This window comes from Pituophis catenifer, unplaced genomic scaffold (assembly GCF_029215685.1).
Source record: "Pituophis catenifer annectens isolate HBS135680 unplaced genomic scaffold, rPitCat1.0.hap2 SCAF_2, whole genome shotgun sequence".
Classification (NCBI taxonomy): domain Eukaryota; kingdom Metazoa; phylum Chordata; class Lepidosauria; order Squamata; family Colubridae; genus Pituophis; species Pituophis catenifer.
The window spans coordinates 276,067,282-276,090,008 of NW_027256882.1; the positions used below are offsets into that span (position 1 = coordinate 276,067,282).

A 22,727-nucleotide genomic window follows, 5' to 3' on the forward strand; every position below is an offset into this window, starting at 1 on the left:
ATTAAATAGGTCCTTGGCCTGATCCTACAAGACTCTGCTGATCGTAGGCTTCTACGGCTGCACAGAAAGGGGAAGATGGATGCTAAAAACCACTCACAGTGATGATGATGATGATGATGATGATGATGATGATTTCAATTTATATGCTGCCTTTCTCCAGAGACTCAGGGCGGCTTACAATGCATTTAGAAAACCATTATAAAAACATTTAAAAATTAAAACATTAAAACCCATTCACATCATTCATGTCCGGATCTCACAAGATCGCAACAGCAAGATCAACGGCCCCAGGTCTGCCGGAAAAGCCAGGTCTTCACCGCTTTTCGGAAGGCCAATAGGGTGGGGATGGTCCGGACCTCAGGAGGTAACTGGTTCCAGAGAGCTGGGGCAGCCACAGAGAAGGCCCTCCCCTGTGGGCCCGTCAGCCGGCACTGTTTAGCTGACGGGACCCGGAGGAGACCAACTCTGTGGGATCTTACTGGTCGCTGAGAGCTATGTGGTAGAAGGCGGTCTCGAAGATAGCCTGGCCCTGAGCCATGTAGGGCTTTAAAGGTAATAACCAACACCTTGAATTGCGCCCGGAGACCAATAGGGAGCTAGTGCAGCTCACGGAGAATTGGTGTAATGTGGGTGTATCTAGGTGCACCCACGATAGCTCGCGCGGCTGCATTCTGGACCAACTGTAGTCTCCGAACTACAGTTGGCTAAAACCACAGGAAGTGCCGGAGAAGGTGAATAACACCTTAAGCCTCCTACTATGGGTACAATACTTTGAACTGAAGGAGCTAGAATTTATGAAGAAGCAGATGCACTAAAGTTCATAGTGGGAAATCTATTTGATGAAAAATGAATTACCTCCACAAGTGGCAAATATTGTCGTATAGCAGATGCTGGGCATAAGCTTTTTGTGTGTGTCTGTCTTAGTGTGTTGTGTGAGCCCAGCCTATGATTTAGTTCTAATGATGCTCTTCGAACAGACTTCTGAAGTTCTAAAGCTGACTCTGGCTATGTTTATGTACAGTTAAACCTATGTAACCATCAAAGATGTAGCAGTTACATTCACATAATACACTAAGCTTGGTGTTAACCTTGGATAAGGCTTTTTGGCCAAGTTTGTTAGCTATTGGGTAAGTTTATAATTCAATGTACAACTTCAATTTATGACCACAATTGGGATGGAAATTTCCACCATAAGTTGGTGTATTTGTAAGGTGAGCTATCATGTAACAAGACCCAATTTTACAACTATTTTTACTGCTGTTAAGCAAATCACCTCAGTTGATAAGTGAATCATGTGGTCATTAAGCAAATTCAACTTCCACAAAAAGACAAATTTGTCTTTTGTCAAAAACTGGGTGGGAAGGTTGCAAATTGTTATCACATGATTGCAGGATGGTGCGACAGGTTGTGAATGTGAACAGATTGCCAAGCGCCCAATTGTTATCATGTGACTGTGGGGTGATGTGACATTTGTTAAGTGCAAGGGGAGGTCATAAATTGCTTCTTCCAAGACATCCTAATTTTGAAGTGTTGTTAAACAACTGGTCATAAGTTGAGGATCAGCTGTATTGCATGAACATCTAATGCTTAATAATTAAAAGACCCAGGTTCAGAGTGTGATTGAAAACAATCTCTGTCTCACACAGACTCTTTATCTAGGGCAGGGCTCTGCAAACTTAAATACTCAAAGAGCCATTTGGAACCGTTTCCCACAGAAAAGAAAACACCGGGAACCACAAACCTGGGTGGGTGTGGCCAACTTGATGTCACTCACTCTCATCAGTCACATGACACCCTCCCCCCCCAACCATGCCTACCAGTCGGTCATTAGGGCAGAGAACCAGTTGTTAAAAAACATTGGGAACCACAAAATCCTTTTGACATCTCTCTCTCCCCTCCCTCCCTTCCCCCCCTCCCTCTCTCTCTGTATCTCTCTATGTCTCTCTCTCTCCCCCTCACTCTGTATCTCTCTGTCTCTGCTCTGGCCACTTCTCCATCCCCCGCCATCGCCCTTACCTTCTCAGGCCAGGCGAGGAGGGACTGGGAGGGGAGGGCCAGCCAGTGGGGGGATCATCTGACAGGGAGCCACAGCAGAGGGCCCAAAGAGTCGCATGCGGCTCTGGAGCCGCAGGTTGCTGACCCGTGATCTAAGGTAAACACTATTTTTCCAATATCCAAGAAAGAGCTTCCTTCTTTCTCCAGCAGTTGCTTTAACTAGGATAATTATAAGTTACACAAAACAGATTCAGCTTTTACCACTTTATTTTATATCTGTAATTTTAATAACTTTTTAAAAAAACTAATTATTTTCAAATTCTGCCGGAGACCGTTTTAACCATGCTACGTATCTCTTTCTCCTCTTAAATAATAAAGCATGGAGATGAGGATTGTACCCACCCTTCCTAAGAATTAAAAATGGTAAAAAAAAAAAAATGGCTACCTGAACATTGTGGCTTGTACAGAAAACATGCACAGTCTTAAAACAGCATTAGAATCTTTTCATCTAATGGGCTCGCAAAATCCAACAATATTATTATTATTATTACTTTAAAAGTAATCTTCCCTTTCATTTGTTTTTTTTTTTCTTTCCTACTCTATAAAAATCTCCAATGTTTTACTGGCAGTTATACTCTTTCCTTCTTAGCTTGCACGCCAGTGTTTTTCGGAACTGAAATGTGCCTGAGTTACCCATCTGTGTTTGTGGAAGGGAGCAGTGGGAAATCCATACATTACCAGCTGCTTTCAAATAATTCCAAGTTACCTTGGGGCAGTGGTGAAATCCAAATTTTTTTACTACTGATTCTGTGGGCGTGGCTTGGTCGGCGTGGCTTGGCTTGGCTTGGCTTGGTAGAAGTTGCTTGGTGGGCGTGGCAGGGGAAGGATACTGCAAAATCTCCATTCCCTCCCCACTCCTGGGGGAAGGATATTGCAAAATCTCCATTCCCACCTCACTCTGGGGCCAGCCAGAGGTGGTATTTGCCGATTCTCCGAACTACTCAAAATTTCCGCTACCAGTTCTCCGAACTGCTCAAAAATTCTGCTACCGGTTCTCCAGAACCTGCTGGATTTCACCCCTGCCTTGGCGGTCCCTTGATAAAAGGTGACCAATAATATTAATAAACATCTTTCCCTATAAAACAGGACCCTGAGACCAACTTCCAGTTACCAAGGGTTTTCTGCAAGTATTCTGCGAGGGAACCTGCTACAGCTTTAGTTTTATATGCATTTTGATTGCAATATTGTAAGAAAATCCTTTATTTTTTAAAAAAAGTTGTAACTCAAGAGTAATATGCAGGAGATAACTAATTATCCTAGTTAGAGCAGTCGTTAGAGAAGGAAACTCTTTCTGTGATGTTGGGGAAATCATGCTTACCTGAGAGATTCAGAGAATGGTGGCTACCTCTAGAATGGTGCAAAGTGGCCTCTGTAGGAGGTCTGGGCTGGGGATCACATGGGCTGGGCAAATTTTCAGAAAGATGATCTTTGGAAGAAGTAAGAGGAACAAAATGTGACAGGGCAGGTAGGAGGAGGCCCAAGCCTGTGTGAGACCTGGCAGGGCGGGAAGTAGGCCCAAGGCTGTGGGACCCAACAGGTCAAAAAGCAGGCCCAAGACTGTGCGATCTGGCAGGGCGGGAAGCTGTACAGAGGGCGGCTACACGGGGAGGTCCTGGGAGGCCCAGCAGAAGGTCTGTATTTAAATACATGATACTTATTTATTGTTTTATTGTTCTGTAGTGAGTTTTAATTGAATGCCTGTAAGCTGCCTAGAGCTGCCTCTGGTGAGATGGGCGGCATAGAGGTCAAGTAAGTAAGTGAGTGAGTAAGCAAGCAAGCAAATAATAAACAAATAAGCAAGCAAGCAAGGTGTGTGCTGCACTATAAGCCTGGACTTAAAATAGAATATTGCCCTGCGCCAGTCCTCTCGTAGCCTGATGTACCCCATTATCTGCTTAATGACCTGCACAGTCACTTAATGACTGCAACTGGGAGTGTCAGGACTGCAGTCATTGAACAAGGTGGGTACCTGGCTTAACAACCATGATTTATGACTTACCACAACAAAGGACTACCTGTAGTCATTCACCTTACAATTGTAATCAATAAATGCTTTATCTTAGTTTTTAACTGAAGTTGTTGGAAACTGAATCTTTCAGCTTCTTTATGAAAGCAAATATTCTCCCACAGAGCTCTTGTCCTTTCATTAAAAGAGCTTATTTTTGACCTAAAAATCACTACCATGAATTGATATGTAACATCATATTCTAGATTCTTTGACAGGCCTAGGGTATATACTTAGATACTGTTTTTTAAAGAATACATATATACACACAAAGAGGAATGTTAAACTTGAATGACAGTAGTAAAACAGAAAAAGAAATTAGAAAATAATTTACACCAGTACCTGTTACTAAGCTGGATACAATGAGAGGCAAAACCAACATTTGCAGCATTCTCATTAACAGTTCGCCAGGGAAGGAAAAATATTTCACTTCTCGGTAGCTGAAGTGATAGGATCGGAGAGAAAAGCCAAGGATGATACCTAAGAAAAAAGAAACCATGGTGCTTTATTCTTCTGCAAGCATTATTTAAACACATAGATTTGTTACAGCTGTAACTGACAAGAACATTCACCGATACACTGTGGGCAGAACTACAAATTCTCTGCTGAATTATCTAGCTCCCATGACTTCCAGAAAAGAAGGAAATAATGTAAAATTAATTTTCCTGAGGTATGAATGTGCTTGGACTTCACACACTTAGGGCTTGCCACTTGCCCTGAAGAGAAATCCTCACATAAATTTTTATTTTCTTCTGAAAACTTGATGTACAATCAAGCTATTGATCATTGACTATCGTTGTACGGTAGTGGAAATTGTAAATTGTGGGGGAGAACCGGTTCGGTGACGTCATATCGTCACTGCTACCGGCTCGGTCGAACTGGACTGAACCGGGAGGAACCCACCACTGACTCCACTGCTAGAATGGCCTGGGAATAGCCCAGACCTTAACCCAATTGAAAATCTATGGAGCCGTCTAAAGAAACTTGTTAGTCAGAAGTGACCCAGCAATAAAACCCAGTTAATAAAAGCAATCATTCAATCTTGGTTTCACATTATAACAGCTGCAGAACTAAAAGACTTGGTTCACTCCATGGGAAGACGTTGTAAAGCCATAATTCGTGCTAAAGGTTACCCAACTAAGTATTAACTGATGTGATAATTTTTGTATATCTCATTTTTTCTACGTGTTTCACTTTTCTTCTTTATACTATAACTGTTATTCTAATAGCAAATCCTTCATAAAAGTTATTGCATTACATTCTTGATTAAATTATCTTTCCATTGATATAATATATAATTTTATGGTACTACTCCAAAAAAAAGTGGTGTTATTACCCCAAAATAAGACACCCCCTGATAATAAACCCAATTGGGCTTTTGAGCGCATGGCAATAAGCCCAAGTGCTTATTTCAGGGTTCAAAAAAATATAAGACATGGTCTTATTTTCAGGGAAACACGGTAGCTAGTTTTAGAAAATATACTTTTCCCAAAAGGTTTCCACAATTTTGGCCACTACTGTACACATACTCTTTTCAGTAGTCTACTTTTCAATCAGAATGTAGAATAACCCATATACTAATGGCACAGTCTCCTGTGCTATTCGGAACTCCCACAGAGGATAGTGAATTTATTCCCATCTAATTTGGGGAGAATTACAAATTCTGCATGTCATTCAATTCTGTTTGTGTTTTAGGAAGAAAAACAGTTCTCTCCATCCTTTCTTTTGACTGGCAGTGAGGGAAGGGTCTTTGTAGACCATTCATGGTTGTCCCTACTTCCTTTCCATTGACCACAGGAGCAGTTGGTATGCAGCTGTACAGTTCTGAATGAACGTACGGCCGTTTTATTTTATACTCTTCGGCAGCTGAGCCAGTCTTAAACAAAAAGGGGACTTAAAAAAACATGTGAACTCATGCTTGTTCTGAAATTATAGTACCATTCTTTTCACTATGAGTACAAGGAGTAACCCGGACAAAAATGAGGACCAGTTGGGTGAAGTGGATGAGTACAAACTGGGAGACCATGAGAACTCCTTAGGAATGAAGTCTTGCCTTAGGCATGAAACCAGCTGGATGACCTTGGGCCAGACACCCTCTCTCAGGCCAACGGAAGCAATGGCAATGGCAAACTACTTTTGAAAAACTTTGCCAATAAAACTTCAAGGACTACTCTATGCAATTTCCAAGAGAGAAAAAAAACTTACTCCAAGGCATCAAATCACAAGATGAGCAGCATATAAATTTAATAAATAAATAAAGGCACCCCCGGACCCACCCCCACACCCCCAGACACACACACAAATCTCCATGCAAAGTTTTACAAATTCCTCTCTGTGTTCTTGCAATTAAAATACCAATTCACCGATGAATTGGTATTGTCTTTCATTTCATTAAAGGCACCATGGATACTATGCTTTGACAACAGAGCAATGACTGCAGGTAAAAAAAATAACAAGCAAGGCTGGTTGGAAATCAAAGGGGCTCCCGTATAGATTCTATGTAGATGTAGAATACCCCTCCTCTACAAAGGTTTAAGCTGCCTAACAATTTGTGAGCCTATCTGTGGAACAAAGCCCACTAAGAAATCTCCCGAAGTTGTTCTGCAGGTTTTCTCCTGACTTTTTACATGGGGTGTAGGGGGGAGAGGAAGCAAGCATTCAAAAAGAAGACAGGGGGAGCACATATTTCAAAAAGACAAAGAAATTCTAATGCCCTGATGTTTTTTCAGGAGAACGATGCATTAAAAGAAACTGTCCAGGTGCGCCGTCTAAACAGAGACAAAAATGAAAAAGCCTGCAAGATGTAGTTCTGTATAATCACCAAACCAAACCCAACCTAAGTCTTTGATTCTATTTTGTACATTTTCATGTTAAAAGGGAAATATAAATGCGGAATTCTGAAATGCAACTCTGATTTTGTTACTAAATTTAATTAATAATTTAAATCTTTTGATTAAGGACATGCAAAATAACAATACATGGAATATTCTGTTATTGCTTGACAAACCTACAGATGTCAATGCCAATCTTAAGTAAGATAGGTTGCATTATAGCAGTATTTTTCGAACTTAGCAACTTTAAAATGTGTAAACTTCAACTCAACTGGAGGCTAGCTGGAGAATTCTGGGAGCTGAGATCCACACATCGCCAAGTTTGAAAAACACCAATCTATGGCATTTAAACTTGGAACAAAATAATATCGACATCCAAAGCACAAATGTCAAAAATGGCTTTCTTACTATAATTTGCAAGCCAAAATAAATTTAAAAAGGTCAAAATTACAATATTTTCATAAAAACAGATTTCACATTTGTATCCTTAGATAGCAATAGCACTCAGGCTTACAGTACATACCACTTCACAGGGCTTTACAGACCTCTCTAAGCAGTTTTACAGAGTCAGCCTATTGCCCCCAACAATCTGGGTCCTCGTTTTACGTACCTCGGAAGGATGGAAGGCTGAGTCAATAATTGTTTCTTGCCCAAAGCACTCAACCAATCTTATATCTGAATATTGATCTGTTCATTATTATTGTGTATTCCCACAGCATTAAAACCCTGGAATTTACCCATTATGTGAAACCATTATTTCTTGCTTAGCAAATTGGTGTATTTTTTTAAAAAATTCCTGCCTTAGCATTATAAAGTAATGCTTCCCAAACCTGGATAAATTATTTATATTGGGTAAAAATGATTTTTTTTTCTTTTGGTAATGACACATTAACCTATTACCCAATCACAATAGGGACATTGAAAGTGACATAAAGCAGGGTGGATTTGATTTAAATCGAGTTGATTTAAATCACAATTTAAATCATGATTTAAATCACTAGTAAAAAGGCTTGATTTAAATCAACTCGATTTAAATCATAATTTTTAAAGAGCAACTGTCATCTCTGCTACTCCTTTGACCCACTGTTGACTCACCGATAGTCCCAGTGTTGCAGAATATACAGCCTTATGCTACATAACTAAGCTCCATTTCATGCTGAATAAACTAAATTATTTATGTATCTTAAATAGAAAACTATCTTACGATAGATTTTTACCCCAAAAGTTTTTTATTAAAATAAATTCGATAAAAATCAAAAAAATCCGATTTAAATAAAAAAAAATTGATTTAAATACAAAAAAATCTGATTTTTTTTTTATTTTTTTAAAAAAAATCATTGATTTTTATCCACCCTGACATAAAGTGTTTTGCCCATATTGGGTAAACAGGACTCTTTTGATAGCAATTTCGAGTATGAAAGGAAAAAACTTGGGAAGCTTCGATTTAAAGCAATGTCCTTGTAAATCAAATCAAGAAACTGAACAAAATTCTTTTTTCTCTTAAAGTAGACAAAAGGAGATACCTGACTCTAATCAGATACAATAATATACATCCAGGGGCCTTTTTCAGTACAGGTAGTCCTCAACTTACAACAGTTCATTTAGTGACCATTCAAAATTACAATGGCACTGAAAAAGTGACTTATGACCATTTTTCACACTTATGACCATTGCAGCATTCCCCCATGGTCACATGATTTATATTCAAATACTTGACAACTGACTCACATTTATGACAGTTGTAGTGCCCCTGGGTCATGTGATCCCTTTTGCAACCTTCTGACCAGCAAACCTAATGTGGAAACCAGATTCACTTAACAACCATGTTACTAATTTAACAACTGCGGTGATTCAGCTAAAAAATGTGATAAGAAAAGCTCTAAAAAGGGGCAAATCTCATTTAACAGATTTCTCACTTAGCCAACGTAAATTTTGGGCTCAATTGCAGTTGTAAGTCGAGGACTACCTACAGTCCTTCGTGAGATTTAAAATGTATGAGCAGAAAATGTGCTTATATTTGCTGAGCGTTCCCCATCCACTTCATTTGCATTTTATCAGATATATCTGGGAAAATGCCAAGGATTCTTTTGCTTATACAGCTGAAATCACTTAAGAGGCAAAAGTAGTGGGATTCCTGACGTGCTTCCCCTCTCTTGCCACTATGAACTGGCCCCACAGCCATCTAACATAACGAAGGAGAAAACTTGATACGGCACCTTTGATAGAGCATAAAGCTGTATCTGCTCAAAAGCTTTCTGTGCAGGGGTGAAATCCAGCAGGTTCTGACAGGTTCTGGAGAACTGGTAGCGGAAATTTTGAGCAGTTTGGAGAACCGGTAGCGGAAATTTTGAGTAGTTCAGAGAACTGGCAAATACCACCTCTGGCTGGGCCCAGAATGGGGTGGGAATGGAGATTTTGCAGTATCCTTCCCATGCCACGCCCATGAAGCCATGCCCACGAAGCCACACCACGCCCATAAAGCCACGCCCACAGAACCGGTAGTAAAAAAAAAATTGGATTTCACCACTGTCTCTTGTGTGATTTACAACTCTTGAGAGCCAGCTTGAAGAGGTGAAGTGCTGAACTAGATATGAGGAGATGTTGAGACTTTAGAAAAGTACAAAAAAGAGCAACTAAGATGATTAAAGTCCTGGAGACAAAAACACATGAAGAAAGGTTGCAGAAATTGGGTATGGCTAGTCTAGAGAAAAGAAGGACTGGGGGTGACATGATAGCAGTATTCCAATATTTGAGAGGTTGCCACAAAGGCGAGGGAGTCAACTTATTTTCCAAAGTACCAGAGGGCAGAACAAGAAACAATGGATGGAAACTAAATAAGGAAAGAAGCTACTTGGAATTAAGGAGAAACTTAAGAGCCTTGGTGGCGCAGCAGACTAAAGTGCTATTAAGTAGCACCAGCTGCCTGCAATTACTGCAAGTTCAAATCTCACCAGGCTCAAGGTTGACTCAGCCTTCCATCCTTTCGAGGTAGGTAAAATGAGGATCCTGATTGTGGAGGCAATAAGCTGACTTTGTATAAAAAAGAACACCGCTTAGCGGCCCCCGAAAGCCCTAATAAGCAGATATATACAAAAGTATGAAGGCTATTGCTTAACGCATTGTAAGCTGCCCTGAGTTTCCGGAGAAGGGTGGCATATAAATGAAATAAATAAATAAATAAATAAATAAATAAATAAATAAATAAATAAATAAATAAATAAATAAATAAGGAGAAACTTCCTAACAGTGAGGACAATTAACCAGTGGAATAGCTTGCCTTCAGAAGGTGTTTCATCACTGGAGGTTTTTAAGAAGAGACTGGACAGCCACTTGTCTGGAATGTTATAGGGTCTCCTGCTTGAGTAGGGGGTTGGACTAGAAGACCTCCAAGGTCCCTTCCAGCTCTGATCGATTGAATTAGATGTCTCTTGGGCATGGAAGCTGGCTGGGTAACTTTGGGCCAGTCCTATTTCTCAGCCTAACCTGCCTCATTGGGTTGTTGTAAATGGTAAAATACCGGTAGTCCTTGTCCTACAACCATTTACTTATCAATTGTTTGATGTTACAAAGGATTCCCCAAAAGGTACTTATAATCCAGATTTGAAGTTCCAACCCCTCCCTGGTCATGTGAATGCATTTTGAGATCTCTGCAACTAGCTCACATTTATGGCTTTGTAAGTGTGATATTATTCCTCCCATGATTAGAAACTACTATTGATGTAGCCTAAAATTGCATTTGCATTGCAGGGTGGATTTGATTTAAATTGAGTTGATTTAAATCACAATTTAAATCATGATTTAAATCACTAGTAAAAAGGCTTGATTTAAATCAACTCGATTTAAATCATAATTTTTAAAGAGCAACTGTCATCTCTGCTACTCCTTTGACCCGCTGTTGACTCACCGATAGTCCCAGTGTTGCAGAATATACAGCCTCATGCTACATAACTAAGCTCCATTTCATGCTGAATAAACTAAATTATTTATGTATCTTAAATAGAAAACTATCTTACGATAGATTTTTACTCCAAAAGTTTTTTATTAAAATAAATTCGATAAAAATAAAAAAAAATCTGATTTAAATAAAAAAAATCCGATTTAAATTAAAAAAAAATCTGATTTTTTTTATTTTTTTTTTTAAAAATCATTGATTTTTATCCACCCTGTTGCATTGTTTGCAACCACATCTCAAGGGTGACTCATTTGGACATATTTGCTGGAAATTGGCCTTTACTTCTGGTTTCTGACAAAAAATGTCCATAGTAAAGAATGGATTTTCCACGTTTGATTAATGACCATGTTCACTTCACTATTGCTGCTTCCACTTAATGACTGTTGCTAAAAAGTTGTAAAATCAGGCATTATCATGTGATAATCTGCTAAATGATGAGCATGACTTATGACTCTATTTGTGGGCTCAATTGCTTGGTCCAAAAGGATTGGGACAAGGATCAAATAAATAAACTCATATATAACTGTTTAAATTATTAATTTAAATTTAACTGAATAAGGTTAACTAATCATTGATCATAAGCTCAGATCTTTTCTAGTTTGTAGGTGTGAATAGAATAGAATAGAATAGAATAGAATAGAATAGAATAGAATAGAATAGAATAGAATAGAATAGAATATAGAATAACAGAATTGGAAGAAACCTTGGAGGACTTCTAGCCGAACCCCCTGTTTAGGCGGGAAACCCTACACCACTTCAGACAAATGGTTATCCAACCGCTTCTTAAAAACTTCCAGTGTTGGAGCATTCACAACTTCTGGAGGCAAGTTGTTCCACTGGTTAATTGTTCTAACTATCAGGAAATTTCTCCTTAGTTCTAAGTTGCTTCTCTCCTTGATTAATTTCTACCCATTGCTTCTTGTCCTGCCCTCAGGTGCTTTGGAGAATAGCTTGACTCCCTCTTCTTTGTGGCAACCCCTGAGATATTGGAAGACTGCTATCATGTCTCCCCTAGTCCTTCTCTTTATTAAACTAGACATACCCAGTTCCTGCAACCGTTCTTCATATGTTTTAGCCTCCAGTCCCTAATCATCTTTGCTCTTCTCAGCACTCTTTCTTGAGTCTCAACATCTTTTTTACATCGTGGCGACCAAAACTGGATGTAGTATCCCAAGTGTGGCCTTACCAAGCCATTATAAAGTGGTATTAACACTTCACATGATCTTGATTCTATCCCTCTGTTTATGCAGCCTGTTTATGCAGCCTAATGAAGTGAAGTACTTCCGATAGAAATACAACTGAAGAGACAGAGTGAAAAATCATGGGCCTGTTCTCTCATATGATTTTAACCTTGTCACCATGAAAATACTTGGTCCTTCCCAAACCAAAGATGGATTTGAGATGGGAAGAGAATAGAGCCTTGAAGTAGTGAAGAATATAGCAGGGTTATATGTGTATATTATATGAGGTTCAAAAGATTTGTTTCAGGATCTTGGATATCTGATGTGCTGCCAGTAGAGAAACAATAGGTGGTGTATGGGGTTTGTATTTTTAAGAATTGTGTTATTGTCCCATTAATATCCAGCTAAGAAATTTTAGAAATGACTAAGTCAAGCAGGCTTGAAATTAAATATTGAAAAAAATGAAGAATAACCTTCAATTGCTCCTTATGATATTCTTTGATGTTTCTGTTCTGTTTTCTCTCTTAGTCTTAAATTCATTGATTTCTTATACTATTTCTCAAGGAGCCTGAGGCAAAGCTATTTCTCAAGGAGCCTGAGGCAAAGCTAAATAGATTATAGGAAAATCTATTTCTAGATAAGGACTTCCAATATGTATGTACAAAGAAACAAAGATAAAGAACTCAAGATGAAACAAAGTGAAAATTTGGAATTTAGGTTTAGATTTAAGTTGAGAAGAAGCTGAAGGCAGCTAAGAATTTTAATGGCAACACAATAACAAGGCAATTACTGGTATCTCTTATAACTGATGTCACAAATTGATATTTTTTAGGTTGTTATGACAACTAAAGTAACTTCTTTTGGGGAAATCAGTGTGATATGATATCTATACATTTTTACTTTTGAATATAAGTTTGTTTCTATCAATACGACACCTCTACATTTTCCCTGAGCATTTCCCTCTGACCAAAAGCTAAAGCCACAAAATTAAAGAACAGACCTCAAACTTAACATTATTTTCAATTACATCAAATCTTAATTATATCAAGATAATACTGCTTGCTGGTCTTCTAATGTGGTTAAATGAGAAACTCCTGTAAATAAATTGGCCACTATGTCAATTCCTATATTCTAGAGGTCAATTATTCACACTGGTTACATAGTCCACAAATGTGTATGATTGACTAAACATCCATTCTGTATCTCAGAAATTGACAGTCTATTGTCTTACCCGGCAATCTTTTTTCCATTTAACAACTATTCACATGTTTGCAAGACAAAAATCCAAAAATTAATGGACTTTTTAAAAGAAGTATGAGGTCTATTACTTACAATTCCCTTTGTAATCAGTAGTATTTGCAGATACTTGGTCTTGTCTAGCTGATAAACCAACATTAAGTTATCTGCAAAGTAAGACATAAAATTGCATTGGTTGCACTTTTGGATGACCTCTGCTAGGAGTAGAATGAGAGTAGTGTGTATGTTGATGGTACTCTCTTTTATATATCCACTCTAGACCAACTAAGACTGAACGACTAAGGATATTGAGGCCCTGCACAGCACTGATGCTGTTACCTAGTTTGGTAATGAAATGCCTTCAAGAAAACAACCAAGCTCAGAGAGCACCAAGGACCTCCACAACTTGAGGTCCAGTGAAACTCTTACTATAAAAATTAAGACACTCTCCCATTGTCAGGGCAATATAAATTCTTTATTCACTCCAGGGGTGGCTTCTAAATTTTTTTACTACCGGTTTTGTGGGCGTGGCTTATTTTGTGGGCGTGGCTTGATGGTCATGTGACAATTATTTAGGATTTAGCAGAGGTACTGGTCTACCAGGCTTTTAACTGCTTGCAGAGCTGTACCGATCTACCCATTTATTTTTTGCAGGAACTGGTCTACCTATTTATTTTTGCAGGCACTGATCTACTCATGTATTTTTGCAGGCACCGCTCTACTCATTTGTTTTCTTTTACCACTGATCAGCAGTAGGGCGGCCCTTTGAAGCCCCGTGGCAAGAGTTTAAACAGTTTTTTTCCCTCTAGCCATCAGCTGGGACTCAGGAGGCAGCAATAGATTGGGGGTGGGGCCAAATAAAAGGTAAGAATAACACGGGGGGAAGCGCGGGAGGTGGGGGGGTGCGGGGGGGCAGAACCAGTTCGGTGACGTCATATGGTCACCGCTACTGGCTCGGGAGAACCGGGCCGAACCGGGAGGAACCCACCACTGATTAATTCATTTTCTAGAGTTAGTAGATTTTTTTAAACTTACAAGTTTAGAATTGAGAAAGAGTGACTGGTTCAAAGTCATATACCTGGTTCTGTATGAAAGCATGCTATCTGGGGAATTCTGGGAGCTGAAGCCCAGATATTTTGAAGTTGCCAAAGTTGAAAAACACTGCACTATACTGGTGAGCTGTCAAGTTTACATATGCAACAAAATTTAATTTAAAGTATGCTGATTAGTGTATATTTAAAGTGACAATAAAGTTTCTGTTCTGTTCTGTTCTGTTCCATTCTAATTCTACTCTACGCTCTGCTCTGCTCTGCTCTGCTCTGCTCTGCTCTGCTCTGCTCTGCTCTGCTCTGCTCTACTCTACTCTACTCTATTCTAATGCATTGCTTGCCTGATGCAGATTTTATGGCAAATTGTGAAGCAGAAAGTAAAAGGGGTATCAGCATGTGCAAACCATCTTTTTACAATCAGTTTAATTCTCCTTACAATGTTACCATGGAAAACATACTTTTTAAATACTAGAACCACACAAATAAAAACAAGATGAGATAACATCAGTGAACTTCCATTAAGGTCATCCCAGAGCCTTTCATGGACCAAGAAGAAAAGTAAGAAAGTAAGAACATAGGGACGACTGATTATGCCAAAGGATCATCTCATCTAAAAACTAGCAAGAAGTTCTTGAACAACAACACATACAAACACAGAGTTTTGTTTTCTGCTGTTGAAGTAACGGGAAAATATTTTTGGACCACCCTAGACCACCCTAGATCTTTATATGGTATGCCAAGACCACTCTTTTTGAAACAAAGAAAGCAGACACACATACAACCCAACAAATCCTTCCAAAACTTAATTCTCACTTAACAAATTCAAAAGTTTAACTTCGTCGAAGAGCTAAAACTTATTGAATTCCATTTAAATTTCAGTTGACCCATTGGGAAATGGGTCAGAAGCACATTATTCGATATTGAGAAATACGTTACACATGAATAAAAATGTAGGGCTGTGCAAGACTTTGGATTCAATTTTGAAAAGTTCCTCTCTCTCTCTCTCTCTCCCTCCCTCCCTTGACACCACACACACACAAATGCACACACCCATATACACATACTAAATCCTGGCAATATTCTTAATATTCATTAAGAATATTGCCAGGATTCATCCAGCAGTATTTGAAAAACCTGCTCCCCCTCTACTCTCTAATGTCAGTTCTGGTCTTTGTGAGGTGGCTATTCTATCAAGCATCATGTTGTTCCAATGAAAAAATGTTCAACAACCATCATTCATTTTAATGAATGTTATCAAGCAAAGTGGGTTTGAATATATATATTTTCTATGCCCTTCATAATGGTCTAAACTTCAATTATACGTGTCTTGTTTCCCCGATCAAATATAATCACAGAATTGGTAGGAGCTATTTAGACAAAGTTTGGGCAGGAGTCCAAAGAAAGAATCCAAGACAGTTGACGATCCAGCCTCTACTTAAATGCATCAACTGAAGAAAAACTTGGTAGTTGGAGACTGCCATTAAATCAGTGGTGAGTTCCTCCCGGTTCGGCCCAGTTCCCCCGAGCCAGTAGTGGTGATGATATGACATCACCGAACCGGTTCTGCCCCCCGCCCCCCCCCTCATTATTCTTACCTTTTATTTGGCCCCACCCCCAATCTATTGCTGCCTCCTGAGTCCCAACTGATGGTTAGAGGGAAAAAAACTGTTTAAACTCTTGCCGTGGGGCTTCAAAAGGCCGCCCTACTGCTGATCAGTGGTAAAAGAAAACAAATGAGTAGAGTGGTGCCTGCAAAAATAAATGGGTACACCAGTGCCTGCAAAAATACATGAGTAGATCAGTGCCTGCAAAAATAAATGGGTAGACCAATGCCTGCAAAAATACATGAGTAGACCAGTGCCTGCAAAAATACATGAGTAGACCAGTGCCTGCAAAAATACATGAGTAGATCAGTGCCTGCAAAAATAAATGGGTAGACCAGTGCCTGCAAAAATACATGAGTACATCAGTGCTTGCAAAAATAAATGGGTAGACCAGTACAGCTCTGCAAACAGTTAAAAGCCTGGTAGACCAGTACCTCTGCTAAATCCTAAATAATTGTCACATGACCATCAAGCCACACCCACAAAATAAGCCACGCCCACAGAACCGGTAGTAAAAAAATTTAGAACCCACCCCTGCATTAAATATTGCTTCACCTTCTTCCCCCAAGGCTAAATATTCCCAGTTCTTTCCACCTCTTCTCATAGAAAATAGTCCCTTCTCCTCTAAATATCTTTGTCACCTTTCTCTGAACTAGTTCCAGTTTGACTTCTAACATGTGATGCTTCGAAGCAAGGAGGGCTTAATGTGAGAATGTGATGTCCTAAAGGTGCTTTTTTCAAAAGGCAACTGGACTTTGTTTTTCTGAACTGAAGAAGATTCTTGGATGAGAAGCGAAAGGTCTTCAAGGAAAGACAAAGTCCAGTTGCCTTTTGAAAAAAGCACCTTTGGGACAACCATGACCTGGATGACCGAGATCATCTCCATAGACAGTGAGAATGTGATATTATTACTGATTAGAAACTACTATTAATGTAGCCTAAAATCACATTTACAATGTTTGCAACCATATGTCAAAGGGGACTCATTTGGTCTTTTTATCCACTCAGTGCAATATTATTTCTGCATGTATTATTGCTAATCTTGGTATCTTACCATGCTATATCTGTAAAGTTAAATATTCCCTATTCGAATAATTTTGCATTTATCATGTTTAAGTTCGCTCTATTATTTTTATCTCATTTCTTTAGCCTACCAAGATTATCTTGACTTTTATTTCTTTCTTCTAGGGTATTTGTTATCTATTCCAATGTTGTATTTTCTTTTGAGCTAATAAAATTAATATTCTCTCCATCTTCTCATCCAAGTCATTAATAAAACTATTGATGAGTAGAGGATGATGACCGAACCTTGAGATATCTCAATACTTCTCTACGGTTTGATGATTGGCTCTTTTTTTTTTAATCAAGTTTTTAAATTTATATTATATATACATATCAATGTGTGAACAGTGTGACACCTGGCTGCCATACATTACAGTTCAAATAAAATAGTATTACTGATCATAGTTATCACATTCATCCAGCTTATATATTTCTAGTAGTAATACCCATTTATATCAAATTATAATCTTTCATTATTTCATATTGTTTAAACATACATAATACTACTGCCATTCAGTTTCTAAACCTCCCTCTTATCCTTATACTTGTCTAATTTTATAAAAATGTGTCTACTAATATTCCCCCTTTCTCTTATTTTATTCATGTCACCATTATATTAAAAGACTTCCCCTTTGTATTACAATACTATCCTTCATTATTTCATTGTTCAATATTTAAATATACAATTCTAATACCAATCACAATATTATTTAAACATGCAAATTAATTTTGCTGGGATCAGCTGGGCCTTGGGAGGCAGAGAATAGATGGGGGCGGGGCCAGTCAGAGGTGGTATTTACTGGTTCTCCGAACTATTCAAAATTTCTGCTACCGGTTCTCCAGAACTGGTCAGAACCTGCTAAATACCACCTCTGCCTGCAACCCTCTGCCAGTAAAAGTGGAGCTCAGGAGGGCCACACACAGTCTTCGTGAGCTCCATTTTTGCTGGCAGAGGCACAGCGGCCTGGTCCCTCACTATTTCCAGGGCAGCCCTGTGGGCCAGACCTAAGCACCCCGCGGGCTGGATCTAGTCCCCGGGCTTTGAGTTTGACATCCCTGATCTATATGAACAACTGGTATGCAGTCACTCTACTAAACATTCTGCAAAGGTAGTTATTAAACTAAGGTACAGCACTTACTGTACTGTAGTTTCTCATGCTGTGGTGAGTCCAGAACTTAGGCAAGCACTTTCAAACAAACAATCAGAAATCAGCTTGGAGATGTCAGTTTGTTACTATTTCACCACAGTTCTGATGTGAAATTCTAGTTGTCCTATTACCAAATCCTAGCCTGATGGCTGGTCACAAAACAAGAGGGGCAACTTGGCTGTATATGAACTGTTTGCATCCTGATTTCATTAAGCCAGAATTTTTAGTTTATAGGGACATATGCCATGCAATCTTTTTCCTCTTTGGTTACAAAACAAACAATAGAGAGAGGGAGAAAATCCAGATACCAATAAAAAAGCATTTGGGATCCTTTCCTTTCTCTCCAAGGTCTGCTTCCCTCCCACAAGGTTGGTTGCAACCAACTACCTTCAGTATATTAGTTTTAAAATTATTGTTAAATTACTAATTATTTTGTTCAGGGCCAAAGTCTATCTTGCAACTTAGCCCTCAAATTATAAATGCAAACAACAACAAAATCCATATTTCAGTAACATGTTTGTGGAACAATGGCATAAATATTTACTTTTTCGCTGATGAGGTTACTGGGTGAATGAAAGAAATATCTACAAAGAAATGTCTAAGTTCACAGATCACCTGAAACCTAGCAAACAGGAAAGTAAACATGGTAACATGAAGTTATATCATTTCACTTACTCAAGAACCCTGGTGTAACACATCCATTACACCACGGATTCCATGTATGTGAAATCATTTTCAACCTTACTTGTATTCGTAATGGTTGGTTATTTATTTATTTTTTAATTTATTTTTCAGATTTTTATACCGCCCTTCTCCTTTCGGACTCAGGGTGGTGAACAGTCAAAGTAAAACATTTGTATACAAAAATTAAAATAGATTTAAAATAATTAAATAAAGTTTGGCCCATAATTATGCTCGTCATATTATCAGATGACAGTAATTCCCATTACCCTCAGCAAGGAAAATACAAGAATGGATAAAGGGTGCTGTAATTGTTCCTCCAAATGAGGTTCCAATGCTTAGTTCTTCAAGAAGTACAGATGCTCTCAATTCAAGGGAAACTCTAGTTCAGGGGTATGAAACTCAAGGCCCGGGGGTCCGATCCAGCCTGCGGGGTGCTTAGATCTGGCCCACAGGGCCGCCCTGGAAACAGCAAAGGAATGACTTGCGGTGCTTCTGCCTGCAAAAATAGGCTCCTGAGCTCTGTTTTCGGCTGCAACAGCTTCCTGAAACCCTGTGCCAGAGAAAATGGCGGCCCTCCCGAGCTCAATTTTCTTTGGCAGAGGGTTGCAAGAAGCCGTTGCAGCCGAAAACGGAGCTCAAGAGCCCATTTTTGCTGGCAGAGCGCTCGGGCCACTACAGGTGCCCCTGACACGAGTGACGTCAAGATGGTCACGCCCACCCTGGCCTCCCAAGGTCAAACACAACCATGATGTGGCCCTCAATGAAATCCAGTTTCTGCTGCTCTAGTTGCATATCTATATAGCTTCTTTGACTTTAAGGCAAGGTCTTTATTGATTTACCGTATTTATTTTGAATTTGGTTTCAACTTCCCAATGTACCTTATAACACTGATATTCCTTTGGTTTCCCATCTCAATTACATCTGATCTTGCTTTATTTTATTTTATTTATTTTTTTGAGTTTTTAGAGTTCTTAAAGCTCTCATAAAGGGAAGCACTTAATCTGAAAACACAGGGCTAAAATGATCATGCTCCAAGGCACAGCTGTTTACCCCTATTGATCAGGGAAGACAATGCTGGGAGTTAGGTTGGGAGCACAGGAAGAAGCTAAACAGAGAAGAAACAGACAGGAACTGGAGTCACAGTGGATAATGTATATCCCTTGAGGGAAAAAACTAGCTTCTAGAATAGGTATTTATATAATACTAGGAATTAAGAACATTATCTGAAGAATTCTCCAATGGATGAAAGTAAGCAGGAACAATTTTTTGAGGTATAATGTGGAAGCGCCCGGTGGCTTAAGGGCCTGGTGGCTCAGCAGACTAAAAGCATTGTGATTAACACCAGCTGTCTGCAATTACTGTAAGTTCGAATCTCACCAGGCTCAAGGTTGACTCAGCCTTCCATCCTTTCTAAGGTAGGTTAAATGAGGACCAGTTTGTGGAGGCAATAAGCTGACTTTGTATAAATATACAAAAGTATGAAGGCTATTGCTTAACGCATTGTAAGCCTCCCTGAGTCTCTGGAGAAGGGCGGCATATAAATCAAATTAAAAAAAAAATGTTTGCCATGATTGATAATCTCACTCACAAAAGTTCTATTTACTAGAAGGCAACTAATGATGTTGATTCCCTTCAACTTCTCTGGTTCCAACTCCTCAGGATACACTGGTTCCACTACTTTGTCTTTGTCTTTCTTGGGAAAGTGGCACATTTCCAAAGGAAGACTTGGGCTGCAGCCATTTACTAGACCAGAAGGAGGTCAATTTTTCTAAACAAATGCTTTGAGGGCGGAGAGAATAAAAGTAGAGGCTACATCCACTTAGATGTGGTGTTTCCAATCCAAGTTGGTCTTCTAAATTTTCCTCTAAAGGAGATTTTAAAAGGAAGGAAAAACTGTGCAATGTGTATCACCCCACTCACTTTTTAGCTCTGCTGTCCCATCATTTGATTTAATTTCTGAGACTCCAGATATTACAGAATCTATAATAAAGCAGACCACTCCTGTCACTGGGCAGTGTGAAAATGTTGTCTTAAGCGGTAGAAGATGGAAAGCTTGGAGCAACCAGAAAATAGTGAAGATTGCATTAAATATAAAATAAATACAGGTAATTCTTTCTTATTGATCACTCTTTCAATGATCACTTGAAGTTAAAATGGTGCTGAAAAATGATTGGTCCGTTAAGTTACAGCTGTTTTAGCATCCCCACAGTCCATCCACCTTGCTACTGGTCATCCTCTTCTTTCCTTTCCTTCCAACTTTCCCAGCATTACAGCCCTTTTTCAGAGAGATGGATCTTCACATAGTGTGTCTGAAATAGGATAATTGGGACCTGGTCAATTGGACTTTGAATGAGAACTCTGAGTTGATTTGTTCAATGATCCACTGGTTTGCTTTCCTGGCTGTCTATGGCCGTGATGGCAAACCTATGGCACACATGCCACAGGTGGCACGCAGCGCCCTCTCGGTGGGTATGTGAGCTGTCACCCCAGTTCAGCTCCCCCGCGCATACCCATGCGCCTCCTGCCAGCCAGCTGGTTGTCGGGTCTCTGTCGCACATGCGTGGGGGGCGTGCAGGGACCGCACGTGCATGCACGGGGGCAGGGTGCATGTGGGGCTGCACGTGCATGCGCGGGACACTATGGGGGGCACATGTTGCATTTGGTGGTGCAGCGGACTAAAGTGCTGTTAAGTAGCACTTAGCTGCCAGCTGCCTGCAATTACTGCGAGTTCAAATCTCACCAGGCTCAAGGTTGACTCAGCCTTCCATCCTTTCGAGGTAGGTAAAATGAGGACCCGGATTGTGGGGGCAATAAGCTGACTTTGTATAAAAAAAAGAACACTGCTTGGGAGGGCCAAAAGCCCTACTAAGCAGGTATATACAAAAGTATGAAGGCTATTGCTTAACGTATTGTAAGCCACCCCGACTCTCTGGAGAAGGGCGGCATATAAATCGAACCAATAAATAAATAAATAAATACATTTTGGGGGTTTGGGCTCGTGTGTACGTATTTGCGTGTGTGCACGCTTTGGACACTCGGTCTAGAAAAGGTTAGCCATCACTGGTTTATGGAATTCTCAGGAGTCTCCTTCAATACCCAAGTTCAAAAGTGTCCATACACTTCCTATCCTGTCAACTTTTGCTTCCCTAGAGTGTCACAGGGAATACGATGGCTTGCACAATTTGATCTTTGTAGAATTAGGCATATGACATTTGAATAACTTCCAAGACCTTCACGGCTGTTCTATCAAGGGCTAGAAGAAGAGCTGTGGTAATGCAGTGGTTAGAATTCAGTACTGCAGGCTAACTCACTGCTCATTCCAGGAGTTCGATTCTGAGAGGCTCAAGGTTGATTCAGTCTTTCATCCTTTTGAGGTTGGTAAAATGAGGACCCAGATTGTTGGGGGCAATATGCTGGCTCTGTAAACCACTTAGAGAGGGCTGTAAAGCACTGTGAAGCGGTATATAAATCTAAGTGCTATTGCTATTGCTAATCTGTGGCATGTTTCTTGATTGAATTGTTTGTTGCATTGAATATGGGTGAAATATCTGTTCTCTGGCAGAAGTAGATAATTTTCCTGTAATCAGTGCTCTGAATGTAAGCTCCCGCTGGCTTTCTTGCTGTCCACAGCTAGTTAAAGCCAACTAATACATTGGCAGAGCATTGTATCTGAACAAGAATGCTATGTTTTAAACATTTGCAGGAGAAAGTTTTCCTGAGGTACTTAAGGGCCTGTGCTACTGCTCAGGTCAGAAGTGACGTTAAAATAGGATCAGGATCAGTCCAAGACAGTCTTCTCGCAAGTTCTGGGTCCTTCATTAAAGCAAATCTTTTAATTCACTTTTAAAACCTTTCCCATTTCAGCTTCATATATTCCAGAACAGGAATAAAAGCAACATGGGAAGAGTTCATAGATTGTT

General features: G+C 39.5%; 1 protein-coding gene across 6 annotated transcripts in view; it reads right to left on the bottom strand.

Annotated features, from left to right (window-relative positions):
- SLC1A3 (solute carrier family 1 member 3) overlaps positions 1 to 22,727 on the bottom strand; it is a 48,200-nt gene that overhangs the window by 19,937 nt on the left and 5,536 nt on the right. For 3 of the 6 annotated variants that reach the window (XM_070935946.1, XM_070935941.1, XM_070935940.1), the window contains exon 2: positions 4,403 to 4,540. The exons of the other annotated variants lie outside the window; for them this stretch is intronic. In XM_070935946.1, coding sequence (XP_070792047.1) covers positions 4,403 to 4,540 — 138 coding nt within the window. The remainder of the gene's footprint in view (positions 1 to 4,402; positions 4,541 to 22,727) is intronic. 6 annotated transcript variants of the gene reach the window in all.